Source organism: Eretmochelys imbricata, chromosome 8, assembly GCF_965152235.1.
Source record: "Eretmochelys imbricata isolate rEreImb1 chromosome 8, rEreImb1.hap1, whole genome shotgun sequence".
In the NCBI taxonomy this organism is placed as follows: Eukaryota; Metazoa; Chordata; order Testudines; family Cheloniidae; genus Eretmochelys; species Eretmochelys imbricata.
In genome coordinates this window covers 7,951,580-7,979,227 of record NC_135579.1, presented here as the reverse complement: position 1 = coordinate 7,979,227, position 27,648 = coordinate 7,951,580, and the positions used below count along the sequence as shown (strand labels likewise).

The 27,648-nt window shown below is 44.3% G+C and overlaps 1 protein-coding gene across 4 annotated transcripts in view; it reads left to right on the top strand.

Annotated features, from left to right (window-relative positions):
- Window positions 1-27,648, top strand: part of CANX (calnexin) — a 61,097-nt gene that overhangs the window by 14,629 nt on the left and 18,820 nt on the right. The window contains exons 1-2 of one of the 4 annotated variants that reach the window (XM_077825437.1): window positions 17,043-17,067; window positions 20,218-20,292. The exons of 1 other annotated variant lie outside the window; for it this stretch is intronic. In XM_077825437.1, coding sequence (XP_077681563.1) covers window positions 20,245-20,292 — 48 coding nt within the window. In that variant the 5' untranslated portion in view covers window positions 17,043-17,067; window positions 20,218-20,244. Of the gene's footprint in view, window positions 1-16,967; window positions 17,068-20,217; window positions 20,293-25,817; window positions 25,839-27,648 lie in introns of those variants that run through there. 2 more of the 4 variants (XM_077825438.1, XM_077825439.1) reach the window with 2 other exon arrangements.

Below are 27,648 nucleotides of genomic sequence, written 5' to 3'. Positions count from 1 at the left end.
AAAGAATACCAGAGGAATGTCCTTGCTTGTTTTTGTTTTTTTTTAATTTAGAAGTATTATTGTCTTCTAATCTCTGGCTTTTCTTGAGGATACAAGAAGGGGTAGGCGTTTTCTCAGACCTCAGTCCAAGGGGTTGGAGTCTTTTAATCTTTAACAAGAATTTTTCTCCCAAGTGTTGATCACATTGGAGCCTACTAACAACAGGAAATAAAAAACAAATACCAAAAATTGTGGAGCCCTGGTTCTTCTCTCACTTGCTTTGGTGTAAATCATGACAATATGCACTGCAATCAGTGGAGTTCTACGAGCATAAATTCAGTGTAAATGAGAAGAGAATCAGGTCTGAAGAGTTTTAAAGAATCTGAATTAAAAAACCTTTTTCCTCTCAATATCATGTGACATCATAATCCAGTGGTTCTCAAACTAGGGCCACCACTTGTTGAGGGAAAGCCCCTGGCGCGCTGGGCCGATTTGTTTACCTGCCGCATCCGCAGGTTCGGCTGATCATGGCTCCCACTGGCTGCGGTTCGCCGCTCCAGACCAATGGGGGCTGCGGGAAGCAGTGTGGGCTGAGGGATGTGCTGGCCGCCCTTCCTGCACCCCCATTGGCCTGGAGTGGAGAACCACAGCCCGTGGGAGCCGTGATCGGCCGAACCTGCAGACGCGGCAGGTAAACAAACTGGCCTGGCCTGCCGGGGCTTTCCCTGAACAAGTGGCAACCCTAGTTTGAGAACCACTGTCATAATCCCTCCAATTGTCCAGTCATCCAGCAAAAACAGGGTCTGAGATTTTAATATTAAACAAAAGCAAAATCAATACATTTCTGAGTAGCCAAAATTCTTCAGGCCACCTTTATTCTCAAAATGGGCATTACCCCTTTCTTCCCTTTGCAGATAAACTTTAGCATTTTATTCTTTTTCAGTTCTCACTGTACAATTCAATAGTATAAAGGTCATGCATATAGGGTCTAATAAGAATTTCTGCTACAAACTGGGGGTCATCCCTTGGAAAAGATAAAGGAGAAGAGAGACCTGGGTGTGTAGGTTGATCACAGGATGACTACAAGCCACCAATGTGATGTGGCTGTGAAAAAGGCAAATGTGGTCCTAGGATGTAGTAGGCGAGACATTTCCAGTAGAAGGAGAAGTATTAATGCCATTGTACAAACCACTGATAAGACCTCATTTGGAATATTGTGTACAGTTCTGGTCACCCATGTTCAAGAAAGATAAATTTAAACTGGAACAGGTGCAGAGAAGAGCTACAAAGATGATCAGGGAATGAAGGCTTATGAGAGGAGACTGGAAAAGCTTGGCTTGTTTAGTCTAGCAAAAAGAAGGCTGAAAGGAGATATGATTTCTCTCTATAAACACCTCAGGAAGTAAAATAGCTCGTCACCCTCCCTGATATCTAAGCTAAAGGACAATGTTGGTACAAGAACAAATGGATATAAATTGGCCATGAACAAATTCAGGCTGGAAATTAGAAGGTTTCTTATCATCAGAGGGGTGAGATTCTGGAACAGCCTCCCAACAGGAGTTGTGAGCGCAAACAATTAGTTTTAAGAGAGCTAGACAAATTTATTAATTCAATTGTATGACAGGGTGGTTTGTGATGGTAGAGGGCAGGGCTCAACAGCTCTGTGGCTTACTTCTGCTTTATCTCTTATGTTCCTAAAGTTCATGCTTCAGGATTTCAGCCAGCCACCAGCAGGGGTCAGGAAGGAATTCCCTTCCTCTCCACCCCAATGTATTGTTGGAGGGTTTTTCATCTCCTTCTTCTAAAGCATCAGGGCCAGCCACGACTGGAGATGGGACATTGGGCAGGGCCGGCCAGGGCTCTGAGGTGGTACCAAGCATTCTCTGTCTCTCAGGTGCTTGGCTGGCTGGTTCTTGCTCACATGCTCAGGGTCTGCCTGAACACCATATGTAGGGTCAGGAAGGAATTTTTCCTCCAGGTCAGACTAGCAGTGACATTGGGATTTTTTGTTGTTGGTTTGGTTTAGTTTTTTTACCTCCCTCTGCAGTCGGGAATTTATAGGGATATGAAACTTTGGGCAACTATTTAGAGACAATCCATATAGATCAGTTGATGAAATACAACAGCTCACAAAATACATCAAAATTGCAGTATATCAGTACCTACCATTGAGACATACCCCACTCCTACAAAAAGCCAGAAAGTTGAAAGAATTTGAAAAACTACTTACTACATCCATGAAACAGAAAGGCTTACTGTCCATTCTATACAAAGTCATCTCTAACTGTTATTTAGAGAAAACAACCTATGTTTATGAAAAGAAGGAAAGTTGACCTGGGCCTAGACAAGCAAAACTGAAAAATGTGAGAACATATGGAACAACGGTCCCCCACACCTCAATAAACACATTAATAAAATAAAATTATGTTAAAATTCTTTACCAGTGGGCCCTAACTCACCTTAAAATTAAACAGATTTATGGTACTGTACAGGAGTGGTAAATACAGGAGAGAATGTAATGAAATTTGGAGGCTTTCTCTATATATGGTTGATGGGCCCAAAATGAAGACCTAAATATGAGATTATGAAAGATTTCAATCGACACTGCCAACTGACAAGACAAAAGATGAAGAGTAGAAAAGTGTCAACCGCACAATATGTGATCAATATGATAAACTCTTGAAGAAAGTCACCAATAGCCGGTTTCATCAATACAACTTTAGAAACTTCCTTGGGCGAATTTATAGTTGTGTATATACTAAGATATAAAACAAGTTTTGTACAATTTTTCTTATTAGAGAATACCTCAGACAATAAATACAAATTTTAAAAAGGGGGCTTGTTAGTTAAAATGTACATGTGTTGTTCTAATCCCATTCATGAGTAAGGATTTGCAGCATTATACAAACTAGAAGGGGGGGGGACTGATGCGAAATTAAAAAGACAGATAATATTCATGCTTAAAGTGCATTTAATTCAAGCAGGTGTTTGTTTAATTAAGACATCTGAGTTCTCAAAATTATTGTTCCTCTTTAAATAAATCTATAACTTTTACCAAAAAAAAACAAAAAAACCCTAGAAAACACCTAACAAGTCTTTCTGCAGGAAAACTGGGAAGACTTAACTCTAGTAAAAGGTTATGGAATAAAGCATACTTTGTGCATTTTATGAGACAACAAAACGAATAGAACCCCTCACTGCCTGCACGTAACATGGCTGAAAAGTCAAAATACAATGTTGAAGTTACTTATAGGTTAAGAGGGATTGTCTGCATCCTTTGAGACATACAGTAAAAACAGCGTTCCCCATTCAAAGCTTTTAAAAAAGCCGAAGTAGTTGTGCCATCAAGAGGGTTTTACATGTATATAGGAGTTTTTGAAAAGGTATGGCAAAGAAAAGGCAGCCTATCTCCAGAGTGCTACAGCTCTACTGGCTAAGTTTTCATAGGATTTTATTCTCTCAGGATAGCAAAAGCCCCTGCCCCCTTTTCCTCAACCAATCGGGAGGCTTGCTTCTCTCCTGGAGGAGTGTGTGGATGCTACTACTTCTGGACTTGGCTGTGTGTGGTAGTGGAGGGAGAGAGTAACTTGCCAAAAATGGGGCAGGGAGTAGGTTGAGCTATGGCTCCATCCCCTACTCGCTACCCAGTGAACGTGAGAAGTTTGCTGCACTCTTGAAAGAATTGTAACAAATTATTCCCTCTCCATCCCCATCAGCATTACCAGAGTGTGACAGGTTGGGTCACAGAAACCCCCTTGGGAATTGCCACCTTATGTGCTGAGACTACCTTTCAGCCCGTTTTCCCTGGTAGCCTGGGACTTCAATGCCCTGCTTGGTTGTGACAGACACACTAGCCTGGCTACAAACACAGACCCAGGTCTGAACCACATCCCCCACAAGCTGCAGGCTTAACAGAAAACAGCTTAAGAAGTGCTCCTGTCTCCAGCACTCAGATACCCAACTCCCAATGGGATCCAAACCCCAAATGAATCCGTTTTACCCTGTATAAAGTTTATACAGGGTAAACTCATAAATTGTTCGCCCTCTATAACACTGATAGAGAGATATGCACAGCTGTTTGCCTCCCCAGGTATTAATAGCTACACTGGGTTAATTAATAAGTAAAAAGTGATTTTATTAAATACAACAAGTAGGATTTAAGTGGTTCCAAGTAATAACATAACAAAATGAATTACCAAGCAAAATAAAACAAAACACGCAAGTCTAAGCCTAATACGGTAAGAAAGTGATTACAGATGAAATCTCACCCTCAGAGATGTTCCAATAAGCTTCTTTTAGTTTGGGTCCAGCAATCACTCACACTTCTGTGGTTACTGTCCTTTGTTCCAGTTTCTTTCAGGTATCCTTTGGGGGCGGAGAAGCTACCTCTTGAGCCAGCTGAAGACAAAATGGAGGGGTTTTTCCAGGGGTTTATATAATTTCTCTCTTGTGGGTGGAAACCCCTCTCTCCCCTGTGTAGGATTCAGATAAAAAATGAAGTTTTGGAGTCGCATGGGCAAGTCACATGTCCATGCATGATTCAGTTTTTTGCAGGACTTCCCCGGAAAGCTCAGATGTGGATTGGTGTCTATGAAGATCCATTGTCAGCTTACGTGTTTCTTGATTTGTCACTTACTGAGAATAGTCTTTTCTCAAGAAGCTGACCAAATGCTTCACTGAGGCTACTTAAAATCAACAAGTACACAGCCAATATTCATAACTTTGAATACAAAAATGATACATGCATACAAATGGGATGAATATATTCAGTAGATCTTAACCTTTGCAGAGATATGTTACATGGCATATGTGGCATAAAACATATTTCCGTTATGTCATATTTATATTAATAAGCATATTTCTATAAAGCATTATGGCGTGCAACGTCACACAGAGAACTCCTGAAAGCACAGTGCCTTTTCATGCTTCCTCTGAGGCAGTGTGGCTCCAGGCTGCCCTTAGCCTGGGCTCTGTGGTAAGAACATGATCTTGCCCTTTATTTTTAGCAATTTAAAAACTGGGCCTATCCTTCAGCACAAGTGCTTGGTGAGTTGGTGTCCTAGCATACTGCTCTTTCAGATGGGGCATGGAGTTATTCCCTTTCGAAAAGGACATCAAAGCATGCCCTGGCTAGCAACCATCCATACGCTAAAGAATGTTACATAAAAAGAACATTTGTGTAGCATAGAACATGTCTGAGGAATGAGTTGAGTTTGTTGACTCCAAATGATTTAAATAGGTATCCCTGTGACTTCTTGATTCATGACAAACTGAAGAGGTCAGATATAGAGTCCATGGTTCCAGAGATTTGTTATGGTCAATTTAAAAAATCCATATATTTTTATGAAACAGAACAGCTTTTAAAGGAGCTGCTACAACCCTCTGCTTGGAGTTGCACCCTCTGTGTGGAAAAGTAGGCAGTGTATGAGCAGTTTGCATGAAAAAGGTAAAACCTGGAACGTCCCTCTGCTACTGTTCTGGTTTGTCTTAACCAAAGATGAAGACCTCCGGTGAAACAGAAATGACAGAGGAAAATAAAGTCTTTAAAAATTATGGAAAAATACACTCATCCAATCTTTTAAAAATGACATCAAAAGCCAGGGTTTTGGGGAAAGAGAAAGATGGGGGGGCATTTAGGGAGCACTTGGAAAGTTTTCTGAAATCTTTTTCTTTAAGCAGTTTTGTATCCTGTTTAAAATTTATATATATTTATTCACATATTAATATTTATTATATAAATTTATATATATTTATTCACATTTGGCATGGTCCATTAAGGATGATGGACCTTAATGGACCGTGCCAAATGTGAATAAATGACAAGTGTTCTATTGATTCAGAGGATATTAAATTAGACTGTTAATGTCTGCTTAAAAAAAAAACAGGCAACCAAATGTCTTTCTTTGTTTTGCCCAATTTCATTATGACATCACATAGGAGGACATCTTCTTTTCCTTTGTTTTTGTCAATTTTCCTATTGCGTTTTCAGCAGGTACCAGAGAGAGCAAATCAAAAATTACACAATGGTAGCTGCACTTCTGGCTAGGAAGAAACACCCAGTAATATAGTTAAAATGCATCTGCATAATTTTTAGTGATATGTTGTATATGGAAATGAAAAGCAACAGCTTTTTATTATTGTTTTATTTTCAATACAGTGAAGCATCCTGCATTGGTGCTTCGCTGAAGAATTTAACTTTGTCTTTGACAGCTTCTCCCACAGAAACTGCACTCCCAAAATGCACTACAGATTTAAATAAGATAAGGTTGCAGCAGTCAATAAAGTGTTATGGTGACTATTCAGAAAAAAAAGTTCTTATACAGAGGGAGTAGGTGAGAATTCTAAGGTAGGTGAGGTAGAAGGGGGTGGTTTAAGGTGAGATTTGAAGGTAAGTGCTTGTAATGAGATCCAGAGAATTTCATGTCTGCTGTAGAATGTGGGTCTGAGCCAGGTGTAAACAGAGGGCCAGATAGTGGCCTCTGCGGCTGCCTTTGTATGTAGATCCAGGACAGAGAGAGGAGACAGAGCACACCCCGGGGGAATTCCCCAAGCACAGAGGCAGTGTAGGGTTGTTTGGTGTTACACTGCACCCCTCGGAGCTCCAGTGTAGGGGCATGCTTCAAGCGGCCACATTGCTGTGTGCTTTTGTAGTTCTGAGCTGCGGAGCAGCCCATAGGTGGCTGAGTAAGGCTGCTGTAAATTAGAACAGCCCACATATGCCAAGGTTTGCATGGGCCCCCAGAGGAAGCCCAGAAGCTGTGAGGCACAATGTTGGCTTAAAACTACATTTTTCTCCTACCCCTCCCAAGGTGTGCTGTCTGTACTGCACCTCCTGAGGGGTACAGCACAGACCCTACAGCTTCAGAAGGAAGGGGAATCTGCAGAAGTCCCAATTGTGTTCTAAGTCTGGAAGGCCTGCTTTAGGGTTTCATCCCGTGAGGCTGGATTTTGGGCCTGGTTCACCATCTTAAAAATTACTCCACCCACTGATGGAAAGATGCTAAGTTTTGAGACAAGATTTGAATTGGGAATCAAATGGAAGCAAGCATGGACTCATCCAAGATGCCTGAAGGACCCAAGATGCTCAGCTTCCCACAGTGAGTGCTGAAAGTGACCCATACAAGACCATATACCAGCATCTATCTCTACGACAAAACAGTCCATATGTTTAGGCCTGTGTTTGAGCCAGAAGAACTTGGCTCAAACACAGGCCTAAACTTGTAATGAGAGATACAAGGGAGAGCCCACCAGTGTCACAGTCAGCAACCGGGGAGGAAAAGAGGGAATATGTGAGCACCAACCAAGTTCAGAGAGAACTCTTGCCTGCTGCAGAACAGTTCAGTGAGATGAACAGGTCTGAACTGGGTTGGGTGATGAGGTGGATGCTGAGGAAAGGCAGACTTGGTCATTTTAAAAGCTGTTTAGAAGTTTCTATAAAATTGCACTGAGCCTAAATGTATTTATATTATTTTTTGATAGAGCAGAAGTGACAGCCTACAAATGAGAGTATGACCATGGGACTGGCGTAGGATACTGAAAGCATGAGCCAAGTGATTTCCATTGAGGCTTCTGGGTGGAAGAGGGGTGTAGACCATATGATGGCTGACAAGCTGATGGTTCAGAGCAACCAACATACCAGATGAAGGCATGACTCAGATAGTGGAACTGAACTTTGCCTCATGCCCCTCTTTTAAAAATTACTGCAGTGAAAGATCTAAATTGTGCATTTATTTTTTTTGCTCCTACTAGTTTCTCAGTAGATGAAATGGACTGAGAGAGCTGGCCCTGTATGAGAACAAAACTTTTGTGCATCTGCTGCTTTTGCTCACGCCTGAAAAAAGGGATTGTAGCAAAGCGTAAGAAGCCCCTAGACCTGAAAACTCAGGGGATCTAACACAGTGAAATGAACAATGTGTTTAGAAGTCAGGGACAGAAATTGCATGGGACCATGAGAAAATGACTGAGAGATTGTGCAAGCAGTTGTGATACCATCGTTAGGCTCTGCTAGAAGGAGACAGTGTTTCAGGCTTGCCGTGAACCTTCAGTAAGACGTTCAGTCCCAAAACCGTTGTGGCTCTGTATTGGGAGGAGTTGTGGACATAGATGTGGCAGTTAGTTCAAAGTTATACTTGGAGCATGTGTTTAAATGTCACTACGCTCATGGGGTACTGTCACAGGGTGGACTAACCCTATTAGGGAGTTGGGCTCAGCTCAACGTGGGTAGCTAGTTATCTAGCCCCAGAGGAGGAGTTTGGGTTTGTGGCAGTCACAATGGTTGGGTAAAGTGACCAGGATCACCTGATAGCCTCGTGGGTAGGACTTCCTATGAGAGGGGGCCTGCTCCATCAGTGAGAGAAGAAAGACCTGCAGGGAACTCAGGGTTAGAGACGATGGGGCTCTCTATGCCAGCCAGATGAAAATGTCTAGTTAGAGCAGGGGCTCTCAAACTGGGGGTTGGGACCCCTCAGGGGGTCGCGAGGTTATTACATGGGGGGTCGTGAGCTGTCAACCTCCACCCCGCTTTGCCCTAGCATTTGTAATGGTGTTAAATATATAAAAAAGTGTTTTTAATTTATAAGGGGGGTTGCACACAGAGACTTGCTATGTGAAAGGGGTCACCAGTAAAAAAGTTTGAGAGTCACTGAGCTAGAGTGACATGCAGTGAAGGGCAGCAGCAGAAACTGTAAGAGGAGAAACAGCCTGAAGAGGCTTAAGGAATTGTCAGGCAGAAGGACCTGTGGTTTGGGGAAAGAACTGTTGAGCCCAGCTAGGAGCTGAAGAAACGGTGGAGCTGGGAAAAGACTTGGTTTGGCTTAAGTTGCCAATTAAACTGTGTTGTTTTAATAAACCAGACCCCACAAAAGGACGTTATTTGCACAAGAGTCTGGGGACAGTCGCTTGAGAACCCCAAGATGGGGAAACTGAGGCAGTAGCCGAGTCTGATATCTGTTAGGTATGTTTTTATCACAGGTACAAAATGCAATGCTTGTGTTTAACTGAAGAAATGTAAATGAATTGATGGACTTGATAAACAATACAATGTAGCCAGCTTTACCAGCAAATGCAATATCAGGGAGACATTCTTCTGCACCCTGTACCTAACTCTGCTGGCACCCACAGAGACCGAGGGCAGATTGGGACCCTTAGAATATACAAATAAAAAGGCTTGATGCTGCCCATATTCCTCTTACTCACATTGAACAGTGCCTTATTCTGCAAATAATTAAACTCCTTGAGGAGTAAAGGACCACTCAACACTGGCAAAGAAGGCAGAATTAGGCCCAAAACCACATAGAGAAGCATATGCAGTAGTAGATACTGAGGGGGGAAAATGCTTCTCTGGTAGGGAGACATGGGCACATTCTTGACACCAGAAAGCAGTAAGGGGCTGCAAATTGAAAACATTTGGGAACTGTAGCAGGACCAGTTTGATGCTGATTTCCTAATAGAGAAATGTTAGGAACAGGTGAAGGCCATTCACCCCACCACACTTTGCCCTTCTATTGGCATCTAATTATTTTTTCTCTGTTCAATCCCTCATTTTCCAGAACACCCCTCTAGCCCCCCCCCCCCCCCAAGAACTACTAGGGGTTGTAGTTTACAGAGAGAACTTTTTTATTGTTGTTTGATAAATAACTGTAAAAAAGCCTGCTGGGGCAATCGAACACATAGTTCCTGCCTTGTAAAGCTAGATTGGGTATTTCTGACCCTATGTGTCCAAATGCCCCAGTGATCTGCTTTACCTTACAGACACATGCTGCAGGGGGTGAGATGTGCTAGGCGCAGTAAAACCCTCTGCAAGGTACTTCTAGCTTGTGTACATTGCAGCCCCAGAGAGGGTAGCAAATTATGAATGGCTTGAATAGGGAGGGAATCCTAGCCTGTAACAATCTTTCCAAAGATGTTGTGGCCACCAGTTAGAGCAAAATGATATTACACATGGCACCTTCCCTTCAGACTAGATGAATTCAGGTGACACACTGAAAGTAGTGGAACAGAATGAAGACAACACACACCACTTAGGCATTTAAAAGTAAACCTAACAAGACACTGGAAAACAAAAAAACTCTGCCCAGGGATGGGGAGGGTTGCATAGCACCAGAAAGAGCTTCCCCACCCTCTTTCACTTTTGTGAAGACGACAATGATACTGGCTAGGTGATGCTAGTTAAAAATAAAAGACTGCAAATCATTCTTTAAAAATTCTGATTTGCAGGCAAATATTTGCACCTCCTCACCAGGAAATATTAAAACATAATAACATTTGATACAAAATGCAAATAAACAAATTTCCCTTGCTGATGGCCAGAACTTTAATCAAGTTAAAAGAACCCACCCAAGTCCAGTCTTCCACTTCAGCTGCTGAAACCTCCTCTGGCTGGACTTGAAGTGCCCTGGCCAAATGTATATGCTAGAAAATGTGAATTGTGTCCTTCCTTGAATCTCAAGCTTGGTGGGGAATAGGAGTGTGCAGCTTCAAATTCTGTGGCCTAGAAGGTCCACTTCATTGGGACTGAGTCCCTTCTCCACATTAGTGATTTCCTGTAGGTCCAAAATAAACCACTGCAGAACCTCAGAAACCTCTCTTTAATCCTCCAGCACTAGCCACATTTGGTTATCTGTCTTCTTTAGAAGGAGGAAGTGGTTGACAAGGTTTTGATTGGTTTCAGAGTAACAGCCCGCGTTAGTCTGTATTTACAAAAAGAAAAGGAGGACTTGTGGCACCTTAGAGACTGACCCATTTATTTGAGCATAAGCTTTCAATGCATCCGATGAAGTGAGCTGTAGCTCACGAAAGTTTATGCTCAAATAAATGGGTTAGTCTCTAAGGTGCCACAAGGACTCCTTTTCTTTTTGCAGATACGGGTTTTGATTTGTCACAGAGAGCTATGCTAGACAGAAGGCTCAGGGGAATTATTCAAATCCTTAAGTTCTCTCTAAGGCCTTGTCTATGCTGGCAAGTTACTGTGCAGTAAAGCAGCTTTCTGCGGTGTTACTCCTGCGGCGTACACACTGCCAAGCTACTTTGTGTGCAGAAACTCCTCAGTTGCAGCACTGTAAAAAAAGCCACCTCGACAAGAGTCGTAAGCCTTAAAGCGCAGACGATCCGGCACTGTATTGGCAGCGTAAACACATTACAGCACAGAAAGCAATCAGCTGGCCTCCGGAAGTGTCCCATAATCCCTCGAGTGGCGACTCTGCTCCTCGTTTTGAACTCGGCTGCCCTGGAGATGTGTGCCCCTCCCCTTTCAAAGCTCGTTTCTGACAGCCTTTGGGGGCTGTGCTGATCTGCTCCGGGACACAAAGCAAACCATTCATGTGGAATGCACCTGCTGTTGAAAACAGAGGGGGGTGTGTGTGTGTGTGTGAGAGAGAGAGAGAGAGAGAGATTGCTGTGCAGAGAGCTGGGAAGGGAGGTGGGCGCCTCGCCCTGCCTCAGGACTGGTTGCTTCCTGCCGCTGTCTGAACTTACAAGACAGCATGCTGACACACTGTTCCCCCAAAACACACTGTCTCTTCTCCCCCCCGTACACACACGCACTCCCTGTCACACACTCTGCCTCCCCCCACCCCCACTTCAGTTGAAAAGCAGCTGGCAATGTAGTAGGATGCCCGTGGAACAATGGGAAACCTGCATCATGGGATGCTGTGCCTGCCCCATGAGGCATTGCAAACCCTTCCCAAAGCACCCTGCTGCCAGTTGCACAGTGAGATAGCTACCACAACGCACTACTGTCTTTGCCATTACAAGAGCTGCTACTGGGGATGCACGCCACCATCACAAGAAGCACAGTGTGGACATGCAACAGCAGTTTAATGCCAGCGCTTTAATAAAAGTGGTATAACTTCTTGTGCAGAAACTTGCCAGTGTAGACATACCCACAGGGCGTCTACACTGCCCACGTTACAGTGCAGCCACGGCAGTGCTGTGACGTGGGCAGTGTAGTCACACTTTATTGCTGGGGGAGAGCTCTCCCGGCGATGCAAAACAACCACCCCAAACAAGCTTTATTGCCAGGCCCTGTCTATACTGGCACTTTTCGGCGCTAAAACTTTTGTCGCTCAGGGGTGTGTTTTTTTCTACAACCTCTTATGACAAATATGCTAGTACAGAAGTACAGTAATGCAGGCATAAGGCCCTCACAGGGAATACCACTGGCCCAGAGGGCATTCTGGAGCAGAACAAGGATGGGCCAGAGGAAGAAGGAGGTGGGAAGGGACATGGATGGAGCAGTCCAGTGCCTTGGGTAATTCCATGCTGCCACAATGCCCAGAGGAGTCATGAAAGCTAGGGTGTAATTTAGGGGAGTGTTCAGTACTGCCCTAGCATATGTCTGGGCCAAACTGGCCCCTGGCAGATACAGATTCAGAGAGGCACAAAGCAGCCCCCTCAGCTCAGTCCCTATGCTAGCCAGAGTGTCTCTGCCAGGATGAATTCCCTTCCTTGTCTCTACATTTGGAAGTACATAGGATTGTTTTTGCAAGTGTTAATACAACAACTTGGCCCCATTGTTTATTTTAAGCTTTCATATGGCTTGAGTTTCAAGGAGCTGCCAGTTTCAGGTTAACTGCAGTGGAGATGTCTAGCTTCAGGGTACGGGTGTTGTAATGACTGCGTTCCACCTCATCCAGTTGCTATATCTGAATATGTGCTCAGAGAGCTGCAGCTGCTGTCAAGAGGCATTGGGGGCAGGATGAGGAGATTAAAAAGGCAGCAAATGGTGATATTCTCCCAGGAACTGATCCCATCTCTCTCTCCCCTCTGCTTGGGTGAGTCTGAAGCATTATGAGCCTAGTGTGCTCTGGGCTGTAAAGTTGTTATTCTTGGGGGTGTCCCTGACCCCTTTAATTATAGTGATTTTTAGACGAGAGTCCCCTATTTCCACCCAGCTGCAGTTGACGACTGCTTTTCCCTATCTCCGCATTTCTGTTCACTGGTGGTTTGACCTTGGACCTCAGTTGCCTCTTCCTTTTAACATCTACCCCTTTCCCTCCATTCATTGTAACTAATCTATAAAATTCCTTGCATCCATCTTCACTGCTTTTAAAATGTCAACTCTTCCTTTCCTTTAGACCTTGTCCATATCTCTTTCTGCCTTCCTGGATCTCTGCCCTCTTCTTGCAAGTAGCTGTCTCTATATTTGCCTGACTTCCTTACAGAAATAGCATGTCATCATGCATTATTCTACACAGAATACTTGCTGGAGCATATGATTATTGCCCAACACATGGAAAGGGGATTTTCTCCGCTCTCCCAGAGCAAAGTTCAAATGAGCAAAAGTCACTTTTCTCCTCCTGTTCAGTTGTAATTACTTCCTGCTGCCTGTCAGTGCACAGAGCCATTGGTGGCCCCAGAGCTCCTGATCTGGTTTATTTTTCATTTGCTGCCTGCTGATTAGCTGTGGAGTGAATGAGTCCAGGCAGCTTTGTTTCTATCATCTGCAGTGAAAACAGAGCTCAAAGTCTGTGAGGGTGCAGCAATGGTATTGCATATGGTGGGCAGGACACAGGAAATTTATATCGGTAGGAGATCCAGACTTGTAGAGAACTGAAAATAGGAGGCAGCTGAAGGAAAAGAGGTGCTGCTGTTCTCTTTCTGATCTTGGAGGCAGTGCTAGAGAAGAAGTAGTATCAGATGGAGAACCAATTATTCCAGGGGCTGGCTAATCTCTTCTTGCTTTTGAATTTCATGCATTTACAGGAAGATTCTGAACTTTCTGACTCATCCTCAGTTGTGCTCATCTCCCCTCACGACATTGTGGTGTTGCACTACTTATGCTCCTTAGAATTTACTTTCAAAACCAGCAATGATTCCTTTAGACAACAGTTTATCAGTGTTTCAGAGTAACAGCCGTGTTAGTCTGTATTCGCAAAAAGAAAAGGAGTACTTGTGGCACCTTAGAGACTAACCAATTTATTTGAGCATGAGCTTTCGTGAGCTACAGCTCACTTCATCAGATACATACCGTGGAAACTGCAGCAGACTTTATATATACACAGAGAATGATGGAAGCATTTAAAAACACTGGCAACGGCCTTATGTCACAAAGTTGTGTTTGCCCTGTGGTCTCTGCCATCTCTCTCTTTCACCACCCTTCTCCCTAGCATTCTTTGGGCTGACCTCAATAACCTGTGCTTGCTTAACCACCAACTCAGCCAAAACTCTGGTGTGTGCTTCTGTTTTTCCCTCCTGTCTTGTCTGCTGCAGCAGGCTTTTGTGTCTACTTTGCATCCATCTTGCCTAAACTCTAGCCTCTCCACTATCATGTCTTGGCAGGTCTCTGAGGATTTCTCTCATATGATTCTGATGGGTGCTCCTTTCTATCTTGTGCTAAAAGGATTGAGCTGGAAGTTTTTTACCTTGGCATTTAAGGCCCCCTAATCTAGAATGCGATCATATTTGTGTGATTTGTTTGCTGCTGTTTCTCGCACACCTATCAACAACTTGCACTCAGTTTCTGGGAGTAACCACAATGAGGTTTGAAACCATGTTAGTGCCTTTCTAGAGAACCTGGCTTTCTAGAAAAATTTGATAATGAATTCAAATTTTGATACAGATTGGGATTTGTTGATCTCATTTATGTTGAGCCTGAGCTCTAAATATTGGGCCTTTGCTCAGTGTGGTGGAATTGTCTCCCTGGTGACATCCATCTTGCTGATTCGTTATGTCATCCTAAAACAGTTTTACATTTAAAAAAATCATGTTACACCCTCACCTGGGCAATAAAATCAGAGACTACTAGTATAAAACCCACCCTTTGTTAGAACGGACCATTAAATGTTATCTGCCTAGAAGGATTAATGATGCTAGCAGTCTGTGTTAACTCTCCCTAATCTGATATCCCTATTTGCCCCTGGCCTACACTGACCTTATTATAAGTTATGGAGAGGGAATAGGAGCCAGAGACTCCTTGGTTTTCATCCTTGCTGTGCCAATAATTTGTTGTGTGATCTTGTGCAAACTGCTCACCCTCTCAGTGCCTCAGTTTCCCAGTCTAAACAATGGGAGACAGTACTTCCCCCACTTCACAGCATTGGGAAGAGAATTATGAAGCTATATTTGCAACGTACTTAGCATTTACAAAACATTTTACATCTGCAGTGTTACCTCATTTCAGAGAAATTAAGACAACATTGCTTAGTTTTTTATATTATGCAGCAAAACCTATCTAAAGCAACCAGCAAGAGTTCCAGCACTGTCTCAGTTGCACTCATGACGATAATAAACTGGCCTGTGTATGTACGTCACTGCCATCTACTGGATAGAATCAGAACTGCTCAACTGTGTGTCACAGACCCTGTGTTCTGCTAGATTCTTCTTTTAGTTCATACTTGTGGAATAGAAGGGTGGGAATTCTGTCCTTGCTGTTACAGTAGTGTGCAGCACAGTGATACGTGTGGAGTGACAGTGTTGCCAAATCTGGTAATATTTGCAGGTATAAAAATGTCATTTAAAAAAAAATCATACCCCAGGCCTCAGGTGTAGTTCTAGGATGGCCACTGACAGATCCCCAGAATCTTGGCCATTTAGGTACCTCCAGAACACTGTGGGTGTGCCCTCCACCAGCATGACCTCTCAAGCACAGTGTGCGCTAGCTCATGCTGCATAGAGGACACCATTTTAAAGAGCACGACCCTCTGTCAGGACTGAAAACAGGACTGTCTGGCTTAAAACTGAATGAATGGCCATGCACGTCATAGGTCATGCACGTCCTCTTTTCAGTCTTGCTCTCACAGTTGGTCACAGCGCTATGCGTTGATGGGCGGGTCCTGGGCCATGTACAGTCCTCAGGATGGAAGGGGAAGGTGTGAAAGACGCAATGAGAAGTGCGTTATCAAGCTGCTATAACTGCCCTGCAGTTATAGGGTGGCAGACTTGGGCCGAGGGAATAGACCATGGACGTAACTGATTCCTTGGTTGTCCCTCCCCAGGCACTAGCCCCTGTGCTGGCCTCTGCCAATCCCCCCGCCCCTGGCTCCCATGCTGGCTTCTGCCACCCCTCCCAGCACTAGCCCCTATCCTGACCCCTGCCCGCCCCCTCCCAGCACTGGCCCCCTATCCTGGCCCCTGCCCGCCCCTGCCAGCACTGGCCCCTATCCTGGCCCCTGCCAGCACTGGCCCCCTATCCTGGCCCCTGCCCGCCCCTGCCAGCACTGGCCCCTATCCTGGCCCCTGCCAGCACTGGCCCCCTATCCTGGCCCCCTGCCCACCCCCCCCAGCACTGGCCCCCTATCCTGGCCCCCTGCCCGCCCCCCCCCCAGCACTGGCCCCCTATCCTGGCCCCTGCCCGCCCCTGCCAGCACTGGCCCCTATCCTGGCCCCTGCCAGCACTGGCCCCCCCCAGCACTGGCCCCCTATCCTGGCCCCCTGCCCGCCCCCCCCCCCAGCACTGGCCCCCTATCCTGGCCCCCTGCCCGCCCCCCCGAGGACTGGCCCCCTATCCTGGCCCCTGCCCGCCCCCTCCAGCACTGGCCCCCTAGCCTGGCCCCTGCCCGCCCCCTCCAGCACTGGCCCCCTAGCCTGGCCCCTGCCCGCCCCCTCCCAGCACTGGCCCCCTATCCTGGCCCCCCCAGCACTGGCCCCCTATCCTGGCCCCTGCCCGCCCCTTCCAGCACTGGCCCCTATCTTGGCCCCTGCCCAGCCCTCCCAGCACTGGCCCCACTGCTATGGATCTCCCAGGCTCAGGGAGGTCAGGACCCAGGCGCTGCTCCTTTAAGAAGCGCGACACTTCCTTACGCAGGAATCTGACACTTCTTCTCTCGCACTCCACCGCCTCTCTCCGGTTAGCCAGTCGGAGCATACTTCCGGCGTAGCCGCCCAGCCTATCGCTGCGCTCCACGAAAGGCAGCGCCGTTAGGGCGTGGTTTAAGGCGGGAGAACAGGCGAGTGGCAGCTCCGCTGGCCAATCAGAATGCGACATAATCTCCGGCGCGGGAGGTCGGTTGCTGGCTCAGTCAATGGGGATGTCGGGGTGGGGCGCAGCTGGCGCGCGATAGATAGGCGGGCGGGCGGCCGACCAGTTCTGGTTAGGGCACGTGACGGGGGAGTTGGGCCTGAGGACGGCGGCTGCGGGGGGCGCGCGGCGAGGTGAGTGTTGTAACCCGCGCCCGGTAGAAGTGGGGGGCGGGGCAGGGCCTGCATTTCCCCCAAGCCCGTCGGGAGGCTGGGCAACGGTCGGGGGTGCCGAGGGAAAGGGCTCGCCCGCGGGGCATGCTGGGGTATTGGCGGGGTGAGGGCAGGAGGGGCCTGGGTGTATGGGGAGGAGGTTGTATTAGTGGGGCAGGCAGCGACTGGGAGAGGGTTTGGGGAGGTGTGGGGCGTGGCAGGGCCTGGTATGAGGGGAGCGCATGGGCGGGGGGAGGGGGCAGGTGGGGCGCAGCTTGGGTGGGTCTAGGCCCCTTAGAGAACTGTTGCGGTGCGGGGGGCCCGGGCCTGTAACGGGTGTGCGGGGTGTGGCTAGGCACGCGGGTTGGTGAGTAGGTGTGGCTCAGCCCTGGAAGCATGGGGCCCTGGGCGGTATGGGGAGGGTGTGTGAGGAAGTCCTGGGGTGGGCATGCCTAAATGGGAATACCGTGGTTGGGTACACACTGGCTGAGCCAGGGAGAGGCCAGGCTGAATTGGGAGTCCAGAAACGTGAGGTGAATGGTGATTTTAGCACGTGTAGTCCAGTCTATTGTGCTCACAGGACTCTATGCAAGCAGCGTAAGTGACCCATGCACTTCTATTAAACCCTGTTAGACGTAAAACAATTGTGGCGGACAACTACTAGTCCATTCTGGTAGATTCTGAGATTGTCTACTCACCCCAGCCATGAGAACAGGCAGTGTGACTGACACAGACCGTCCAGGGAGAAGCTAATACGGCATTTAGTCGTCCCAGTGTGATATGCAACAAAGATTATGGGTTTGGGTGAGAGGGATGAAAGACAGATGTAGAGTTGTTGGGTTTTTAATATTGGTTGAAAGTGGGAGGTGAAGTCACTAGGATTAGATCTCTTGTTGTAAAAATCAGGATGTTCAGAAATGGCTCTTCTGAACAGACAGCTCTGCAGAGGGGGATGTAGAGAATGAAAGATAATATCAAGACTGTGGCAATATGAATGGAGCTAGGGCGAGAAGGGAAACAGATGGAAGTTACTGGAAGGGAAGAGCTCAAACAAGAGAAATAAGAGCCACCAGGTGTGGAGGAGGAAATGGAAATTAAACAATATACCTAGTAAAAAGCATGGGAGAACAAAAGTGACCTACAAAGTGCAGACTATTCAACCGCACCTCCTTAACATTTGCAAAATTAAAACGTATACTTCCTGAACTTAAACAACTTTTTTAGCTGCGTTCATCTTTTTCAAAATAGTATGTAACTGGGACCCTAGCTCTTGTTCAACATTGGGTGTGCTCTCATACAAACCTTGGATTGAAGCAGATGCTTTCTATCTTGCTCCCCGCTAATCATTCTGAAAAGAACAAACTTCCCATTCAGAGTTGAGGGAGAGTTCTCTGGACTGTACAACAATAAATGCTACAGGTGATTGGATTATGGAGTAAGCAGCCATCTGCTTTTAGAGTAACAGCTGTGTTAGTCTGTGTTCGCAAAAAGAAAAGGAGTACTTGTGGCACCTTAGAGACTAACCAATTTATTTGAGCATAAGCTTTCGTGAGCTACAGCTCACTTTATCTGGAACTTTAGCTGAGCTGACAACTGCCTTTAAGTGTCTTGTTTGGATATAGCATGAATTAATTTCTCATGGCAAATACTAGATAGTAATAGTAAATATTCTCTAAAATGTGGAAGGTAGTTGGGTTATCTCTGTTAGCAGTGCTCTTTAGTTGCTGCAGATATTCTTTGCATGTGGTTATATTAAACTGCAAATCATTCTAGCATGAAGATATTTGTGTGCACTTGAAAATCAGGCTTAGGAGTGTTCTTGAATAGAAGAGTGTTTTTATTAACTACTCTGATTTGGCAATAATCTTGTTATCTGCCTCTGGGTGTGGTGCCCCAAAGCACTTGAGGGTTGCTTTGTAGGCAGAATGACAGTGACCATCTGTGCTCTAGTGAAATTGGAGAGGTAACACTAAATAGGATTATACATTTTTTTTTTCTGAATAGCAACCACTGAGAACAATGGAATATTTGACTTTGTGTACAGCCTGATGCAATTAGAACTGACTTGCAAAACTCTCATAATGGTCTCTTCCAAAGAAAAGGTGAAGTGAGCTGTAGCTCACGAAAGCTTATGCTCAGATAAATTGGTCAGTCTCTAAGGTGCCACAAGTACTCCTTTTCTTTTTGTGAATACAGACTAACACGGCTGTTACTCTGAAATCTTCCAAAGACGCTACTGTTGGAATCCAGCCATGATATCACCTGGATTTAGCTAAAGCACTTTAACATAATTTTAAAGTAATTTGGACTCAGATTCAGGATGTATGTATAAACTTCTTAAAGAGACTCAATAGAAATTAAGTTTACAAAATAAAACGTATTGAAATTTCTCTGCAGCATCTGTAATCGAAATATGGCAGTAATGGGGTAGGGTCTGAGATGTTCAGTAAAATCGACCTGGTTTCTCATTTTAAGATGAATAATGGTAAATAGAAACCCCAAACTTTCTTAGGTTTCAGAGTAACAGCCGTGTTAGTCTGTATTCGCAAAAAGAAAAGGAGTACTTGTGGCACCTTAGAGACTAACCAATTTATTTGAGCATGAGCTTTCGTGAGCTACAGCTCACTTCATCAGATACTTCATCAGTATCTGATGAAGTGAGCTGTAGCTCACGAAAGCTCATGCTCAAATAAATTGGTTAGTCTCTAAGGTGCCACAAGTACTCCTTTTCTTTTTGCAAACTTTCTTAGCAGGTATAAAATCTCTCAAAAGTACTCCTTAATGTGACAGATCCCTACGTTCCTTTTAAAACCTCATTTCAGCAGATTTCTGCTCTTAAGAATTCACTTTTATTTAATATTTCCCAAATAGACTGTTAATGTCGTCACACCCCCCCCCCCCCCCCCCCGTCTTGATCTGTGGCATTTGTCCTCTTGTCTCTTCAGTGCTTGTCTTCATCCGTTTAACTTGGCACCATACTGGAGGAACTCTGTTGTGGCTGGAAGGAAAGCTGTTGCTTTTCATCCCAAGGCAAATTTGAGTTGGTTTGTAGACATGACAGCCAGACCGTTAAGAATGCTTTTCCCACTAAAGATTTCTTGTATCTTGAGATCTCCATAATTTTTTTTTAAGTGCTACAAGCCTGTCTGCCTTGGTTTAATGGTCAAAAAGCCTGCAGTTCTGCCACTGATCTCTAAGGGCTTTCAGGTATGCATGAATGACTTTTTTTGCTGATGCAGTAGTGCATAATTCCTTTCCTTTCCTACATCTCCATTGATGCAGCTTATTTTTGGAAGCTGATGTATCTGAAACACTCCTACTAAAAACAGACTTTACTTGGGTGTTGTAGATTTCTTTTTAATAGTAATTTCTGAACTCATTGGTAGGCTCATGATGGCCCAAGGGAAATCTTTGAAGATTCCAAGTAAAGCTCTGGATACCTGGCAGTACTTGTGAAGTTTATTGGAGCAGAACAGCTCCGAAACGCATGCTAGGTGGAGATTGCCAGTCTGTGGCCTATTATAGGAAACAAAAATTAAGAGCTTTAAGATATAAAATTTAAAACTTACCCAATTCCGGGGGTCAGATCTTTGTACAAAGCAGGTAGAAGCAGGGTCTGTCGGTCTACCCATGAGCATGTTCACTGTGTGTGATGTCCTATAACTGCAGAGCTTTGAACACACACAGTAGTATATAAGGGCAAAATATTGTGTCCTAATCCTTCCCATACCATCATACTCTCTCACCCTTCTGTCATGTTGATTGATTGCTTTTCTCTGCAGGTAAGTACATACAATTTCTGCATCATCAGCATCTTTTGGAATAAATCTGAATGTTCATACAGCTAGTCAACATCATATGTTCTTTGTATTAAGTCAAGTAGTCTGGGGGCTACTTATTATAGTAGCCCCCAGAAGCCCCAGCTGAAGTCTGGGCCCAATCATATTATGTGCTATGTAAGGACATAATGAGACCTCTAAATAGACACAATGAACAAAGGGTGGAGAGTGGAAAACCTATTCCCATTTTATAGGTGGGGAAACAAGCCAAGAGAGTAAGTCTTGGCATAGGTCATGTGGGAAGTCCATTCCCAACTTTACTGTGGAATGTAGGTCTCATGAGTCCCAGTCTGATGCTGCAACAATGGGGCCATGTTTCCTCTTTGTTATAGGCTACATGTACAAAGGATACCAAGCAGTGATTAAGCTGATTATAGTCCAAAAACTCACTTGCTATCTGCTCTTCTTGACTTGGTTGTAAAAAGAAATGCTGCATCAAATGGGCAGAACTTTGGGCAGGACAAAAATGCCAGTAAATAAGTTCAGATGCCTTGTAACAGGGAAAATTCTGTCTATTAACAATTTTTAGTGTTGTAAATCTTCACATTGTACAACCATATACAACTATTCCTTGCTCTGAAGAGCTTATGGTCTCACATGCAAGACAGCAAAGACTTGAGTGGTGTTCCATAAGGCAGGTTGCTGAGGCGGGAAAGGTAGGAAGAAAATTGATCTAAGCCACAGGCTGACCAGTGTCCCACTGACAAACTCAGCTGATTTGGTTAATTTAACTTAGGATGGTATTTAACTTGAAGGTTTGAATTACCTGATCATTGCAAACTTGACCCAAATTCCTATTCAGTGTGTTCTGTCTTATTTTTCTGGGATCACTGCTCCCTTTAGTCTGCCTGCTTTTTGAGGAGTTCACCAAATGGCTTTATCAGGTGCCCTTGTTTTATGTACATAGCTTAAGAGAAACTTCTACTGCTTCAGGAGTTCTGGAGTAGTACTTTCTTCCCCCTGTCCACATTGTTTCATTTTAACTGGTCAGTATTTCCATTATGACACCTAACTCTCTTTTGGAATGAAACTCTGTTCCTATTTCTACTTACTGGCTGAATAACTGTCTGTGTATGTGGGGGATCATCAAGTGTTAAAACTCCTTTTATGGTGTTACTATAATTTGCTGTGGTTTAAAATTCATCATTATGGAGCACACTATGAAGGCAAAGCTATTAACATCTTAATCTTTATATGCATTCATTCTTTAAGCATCTTAATTGCACATAATACAGACTCTCAATACCAAAGACAGATTCCCTCATGGATTGTCATAATGGTTTTAAGAATGTTTTCCTGGCCAGGAAAACAAGACTCCCTAAGTATGGTCTGTGCTTTCATGATTGGGCTGATGTAGGTCATCAGAGATGTTTTTATTTCAAATGTGTATTACAATAAATTTTTTTTAAGCCTCTATTTAAGAAACATTAGGGCTGCTGGGAGACTGTCAGTCAAGAATTTAATAATCCAACATACTCGGGGCCTGTCACTTTCAGTTTTTATTTTATTTAATTTTTCCCAGGAATTTATTCGTGCTTATTACTACAATAACAAAACCAGGTGAAAATTGGTGCAAAAACCTTAATTTCTCTGGATAAGTATCAGGGCTCATTTTGATGGACTGAAGGATGGGGGAAAAAGTATTCAGTAAATGAAGGCTTCGATGAATGGAATTCAATATGGTTTGCTGCAGAACGAAAACAGAACTCAAAACACAATGCCACTTCTGAGTTTAAGAAAACAGTATATCTAATCTCCAAATAAAACTTTTTTAATTTGAATAAACAGATTGCTGTTGTAGACTTAGTACTATTAGCCTATAAATATTTACATTATTAATTGGGCCACACAATTTGCAGCACATACACTAAACTTTATGCTTCCTGTTCTTTAAACTTTCAAATACTTTTTTGAGATCTGAAACAGATTTTCACTTTCTTCCTATTTTAGTGTGTAAAATCTTTAAACAGTTATCTGCTAACTGCTTGAAATGTGTATTTGGTAGGCACAAGATTCATCAGTATGTTCAGATGTGCGTGCACTTCAAAGCTTGCATGCATGCCAGTTTGTGTGTATCTTCTAGACTGATACATCAACAGGCACCTTTGCATATACACATAGACTAATGTATTATCATAATACATTATTTCATGCAATGTATTGTATTTTCCTAATAAAACAAGTTATTTTTCACATATTTGAATGATACGGAAGTAGGGTGAAAATCGGGGAGGGGGGATGAATAATGCTTTCTGTAAAACCTGGGATTTTTTGGTAAAAATTGGTTTAAACTGAAAAGGGGGCTTAAACATACTCCATTCTTCACTCATTCTGAAGTACCCTGGTGTTGTAGAGCTCCCCTTTAAGTGTTGCCTGTGTAGATCTGTGCTCCTGAGAGAAGCGCATCCTGATGCACAAGTTCAGAAGCATGTAGCAAGAGGTGTCTGTTTTGACCATTTTCCCCTCACTCTAAACCAGTGGTCTCAACCTTTTTATGCACAAGATCACTTTTTTTGAATTTAAGATCTACCCAGGATCTACCCTGCCTTGCTCACCCCATTTCCTCCCTCCCTCCATCCCTCGTTGTCCCCCTCCTTCCATCACTTTCACCAGCTGGGGCAGGGGGTTGGGGTGCAGGCTCTGGGCTGGGACTGAGGGGTTTGGAGTGTGGGAGGGGGCTCTGGGCTGAGCCTGGGGAAGGGACTTTGGGGTGCAAGCTCTGGGAGGGAGTTTGGGTGTAGGGGTCATATGGTCACACTGCACCTCATCTCATAGAATCCACTGGACATTTCATGAGTTTTACTTTTTGTTAGTGTCATTTATGGTTTATAGATCCAGAATCCTTCAGGGATTGTCACAAATCAATGTAACATTCTCAACTGCTGGGTGTGCATTGGCTGAGCCTGGGGCAGTGGGTTGGGGTGCAGGAGTGAGGGGTGCAAGCTCTGGGAGGGAATTTGGGTGCAGGAGGGGGCTTGGGGCTGGGGCAGGGGGTTGAGGTGCAGGAGGGGGTGTGGGGTGTAGGATCCAGCCAGGAGGCGCTTTCCACAGGCAGCTTGTGGGGCTCAGGCAGGCTGCCTGCCTGCCCTGACCCCACGCCTCTCCTGGAGGCTGCTGGCAAGTCTCTGCAGCCCCTGTTGGGGCAGGGAGGGACAGCAGGTCTCTCTGTGCTGCCTGCGCCATCCTTGCAGCTCCCATTGGCCGGGAACAGGGGGATGTTGCCAATGGGAGCTGTGGGGGCGGTGCTTGCAGAGAGGGGCAGCGCGCAGAGCCACGTGCTGCCCCTTGCCCCAGGCTGCAGGGGCGCATTGGCCCCTTCGGGGAGCGGTATGGGACTGAGGTAGGCAGGGAGCCTGTCTTAGCGGCAGCCACACTACACCAACCAGGAGCTGCTGGTTGGTGGTGATCGGGAGGGAAGTATAAAGAATAAAGAACCACGACCTTTCCCAAAACAGGTAGGCAGTCTTGTGCTTGACAACCACATACCTTTTTAAATTGGGCATCTTTTAAGTTGGGACTTCATCATAATTCAACTCTGGAAATGTTGAAATTGGAATGATTATACCTGAGGTGGAAACTTGAGAGCTAAAATCTGGCCTGACTTATACCTCAGACAAATGCATTAATTTTAAATGGCATAGCACAGAGGAATTGGTAAGGCAGAATTTGACCCCTGGTAACTCTTGATCTGATTGGTGAAGCATTTCCCTGTAAACTCTCTAGTCACCTGGTGATGTTCAGTCTAACATTCCAAATGAAATGTTGGAGGCTCTTGCTTCTCCACTGGGCAGTATCCTTTGTAAAATCCTGTGGGGCACTCACTTCCAACAGTGGCCAGTGAGCTAGCACAGAGACCAAATTGCTTACCAAAAAAAGAGCTTGAGCTTTTAAGGATAGCAATGTTTGCTTTGTGGTTGTGGATTTATAAACTCTGTTCCTTTGATTTCATATTGTGGTTCTTCAGTCACAAGACAGACACTTGACTCAGGTTGTGCCCCAACCCTAGTAATACCCTTGCAGGGTCCCAGAGACCAGGCTCCAGCTGGAGCCTGAACATCTGTACTGCAATTAAACAGCCCCATAGCCTTAGCCCCACAAACCAGTCAGCAGACACAGGCTAGCATGGGTGTTTAATTACAGTGTAGGCATACTGTATGACAGGGGTAGTCAATTATTTTTTGCCAAGGTCCAGATTTCTTAGTTAAGGTAGTCGGGGTCCAGACTCCAGAGAAGAAATAAAAACAACCCCATAATAATAAGTAAATAGATTTCAGGGTCTCTTAAAGAGTCTGGTGGTCTGAGCTGGCCTGCAGTCCACCTACTGACTACCCCTGCCCTGTGAGGTCAATGACCGCTCTGAGATTCTGAATGTGGTTTATGCATAGTGCAAAATATATATAACTGTTGCGTAGTGATGTGTAATGTCTTCTCCCTTTTAGTTGTTGGATGAACTGAGACCTGTTTAACACAGAGCTGCTTGGTGCAGCAACTGTCTGGTTGGGATGTTGCCATAGGTAGAAAGCATATAATACAAGCTGAAGATGGATTTAGCGTAGGACTGTAAAAATAAAACGTTGCTATAGTCTTAAAGCTTCCCTTTTTGTTTAAAGATTCTATTCTATTTTTTTCTAATCAGACTCTCTAGATGTTGCGTATGATAGTAAAATCTGAACTTTAGCTTCCCCCTTGAAAGACTTGATGTTCTCAAGACTTGTTTCTTTAGAAAGTTGCAACATTTTGTTCTCGAAAGCATATATGTGCACCAGATAACATTGTTTACAAGCATACTGTCAAATTGCCCACATATAAGAATTTTCAATATGTAACAACGAATTATTAGGAGAACTTAATTGTGGACTGTTTGGCCTTGCAGTTGCAGCTCAATTTTAGAAGGAAGCTGAGACATAACTTATTGTAAGTAAACAAGTGCACAGTGTGACAGAGATATTGTATGAGCAATCAACAAATGACATTATGCTGAAACTTGTCATTTGAATCTTTTGTGATGTGGCAATGATGACCTACAAAATTGCTGGCAGTGCTACAGTACTGTCTTATTTGGAACTGCAGAGTCTCTTGATTTGCTTTTTGTCTTGGGTTTTTGCAACCCAACAGATTCATTGATGTAGATTTGCAGACTTGTTCAAGTAACTGGTTTAGCTTTCTGCACTGATTCAAGTGTTGAGATTTTTGTTGAGGGAGGAGGGATGGGATTTTTTAAAAAAGCAATGTTTAAATTGCTGTACTTGTGCATAGGAATGCATTTTAGGCTCAAACTCTACTGTTCCTGTAATGGTATACCTGCAGATGATGATGGCAATGCAAGATGTTCATCTGCCTTGTATCTGTCCTCAGAATGATCTGTCAACTTTATATAAACATAGTTTTTTTTTTGTTTTTTTTTTTTTTAAATAGTGGTATCCTTCCATGGAGGGAGACATTTCGTGTCCTTGATTCAAAGAAACAATACTGTCTGTCTGTGGGAGATACTTTTGTACGTGAGCAGCAGAAAATTACAAGTTTTTTGTGGGGAGACTGGGGGATAAGGTGGGATTCATGATCTTGAAGTTGGAATCTTTATCTAGAGAACACCTAGTAAAAACACAATGTAGTAAGGCTACCTAAAAGGAATACTGTACTTTTCTGCTTTGCACTTAGGCACCATAGTAATCGGTAGGGGTGGATAACAGTATAGGGTTGTCAGGGATTTGCTGTCAGCTCCCTGTGTCAGTCTACTTATTTCGGAACTGCACATTCTCCATCTCTGTTTCTTCTGTTCAAGAAGTAAAACAATACTTGCAACACCCCAAAATATCCTTCTCAGTGAGTAATATCCTTTGAACTACAGCTCTGAGAGTCTAGCAAACATTGGTCATCACCTTGTGCTCTGGTTACTTCAGAGCATAAACTTTAATGAGCTATCTAAAAACGGTTACAGTATCATGAGTCTTTGGATTCTGGATTATTTTTCTTATTACTCTTTTGTGGGGGGTGGGAATTGAAACTACTCTTCAATGGGACTCAAGTGGCTGAGTATATCTGGTGAGCTTGCATCAGCACACAGCCATGTCTAGGCCTCTGTTGGCAGCATCAATTGACCATTTTAATATAGAGTGGAGGAACAAAAAATGGGGTAGAGGGGAGCAGGGACAGAAATCAGGGTCTTCAGATGAGGGACAGTGGCCTTCACAAGCTTTCTGATGGTGGGTGGATTGATTTTTAAATCACTAATTTTAATTGACTTAAATCAGGAAGCAGAAAACTTGATTTAATTTTTTTTTTAAATTTGCTTTGTATTTGTACTACTTTGTTTTCCTAAAGAGGTTGATTCTCATTATGGATTTTAATGGTTACCATGTTGATTTGTAACTAAATATATAGCCTTTACACTAACTTGGTGCTTCCTTTTTGCTAACTGGGGAAAAACACTATATCTGTAGTTAAGCAATTACGTTGTGTATGCAGTGTACTTGTAGCCATGTTGGTCCCAGGATATTAGAGACTCAAGGTGGTTAAGGTGATATCTTTTATTGGACTGACTTTTGTTGGTGAGAGACACAAGTTTTTGAGCTGACACAGAGCTCTTCTTCAGGCCTTCAAGGGGTATATTGACTTGAAGACGAGCTTTGCAAGCTGGAGAGCTTGTCTCTTTCACCAACAGAAGTTGGTCCAATAAAAGATTTTACCTTAACCACCTTGTCTCACTTAATATGTTAATATTTAC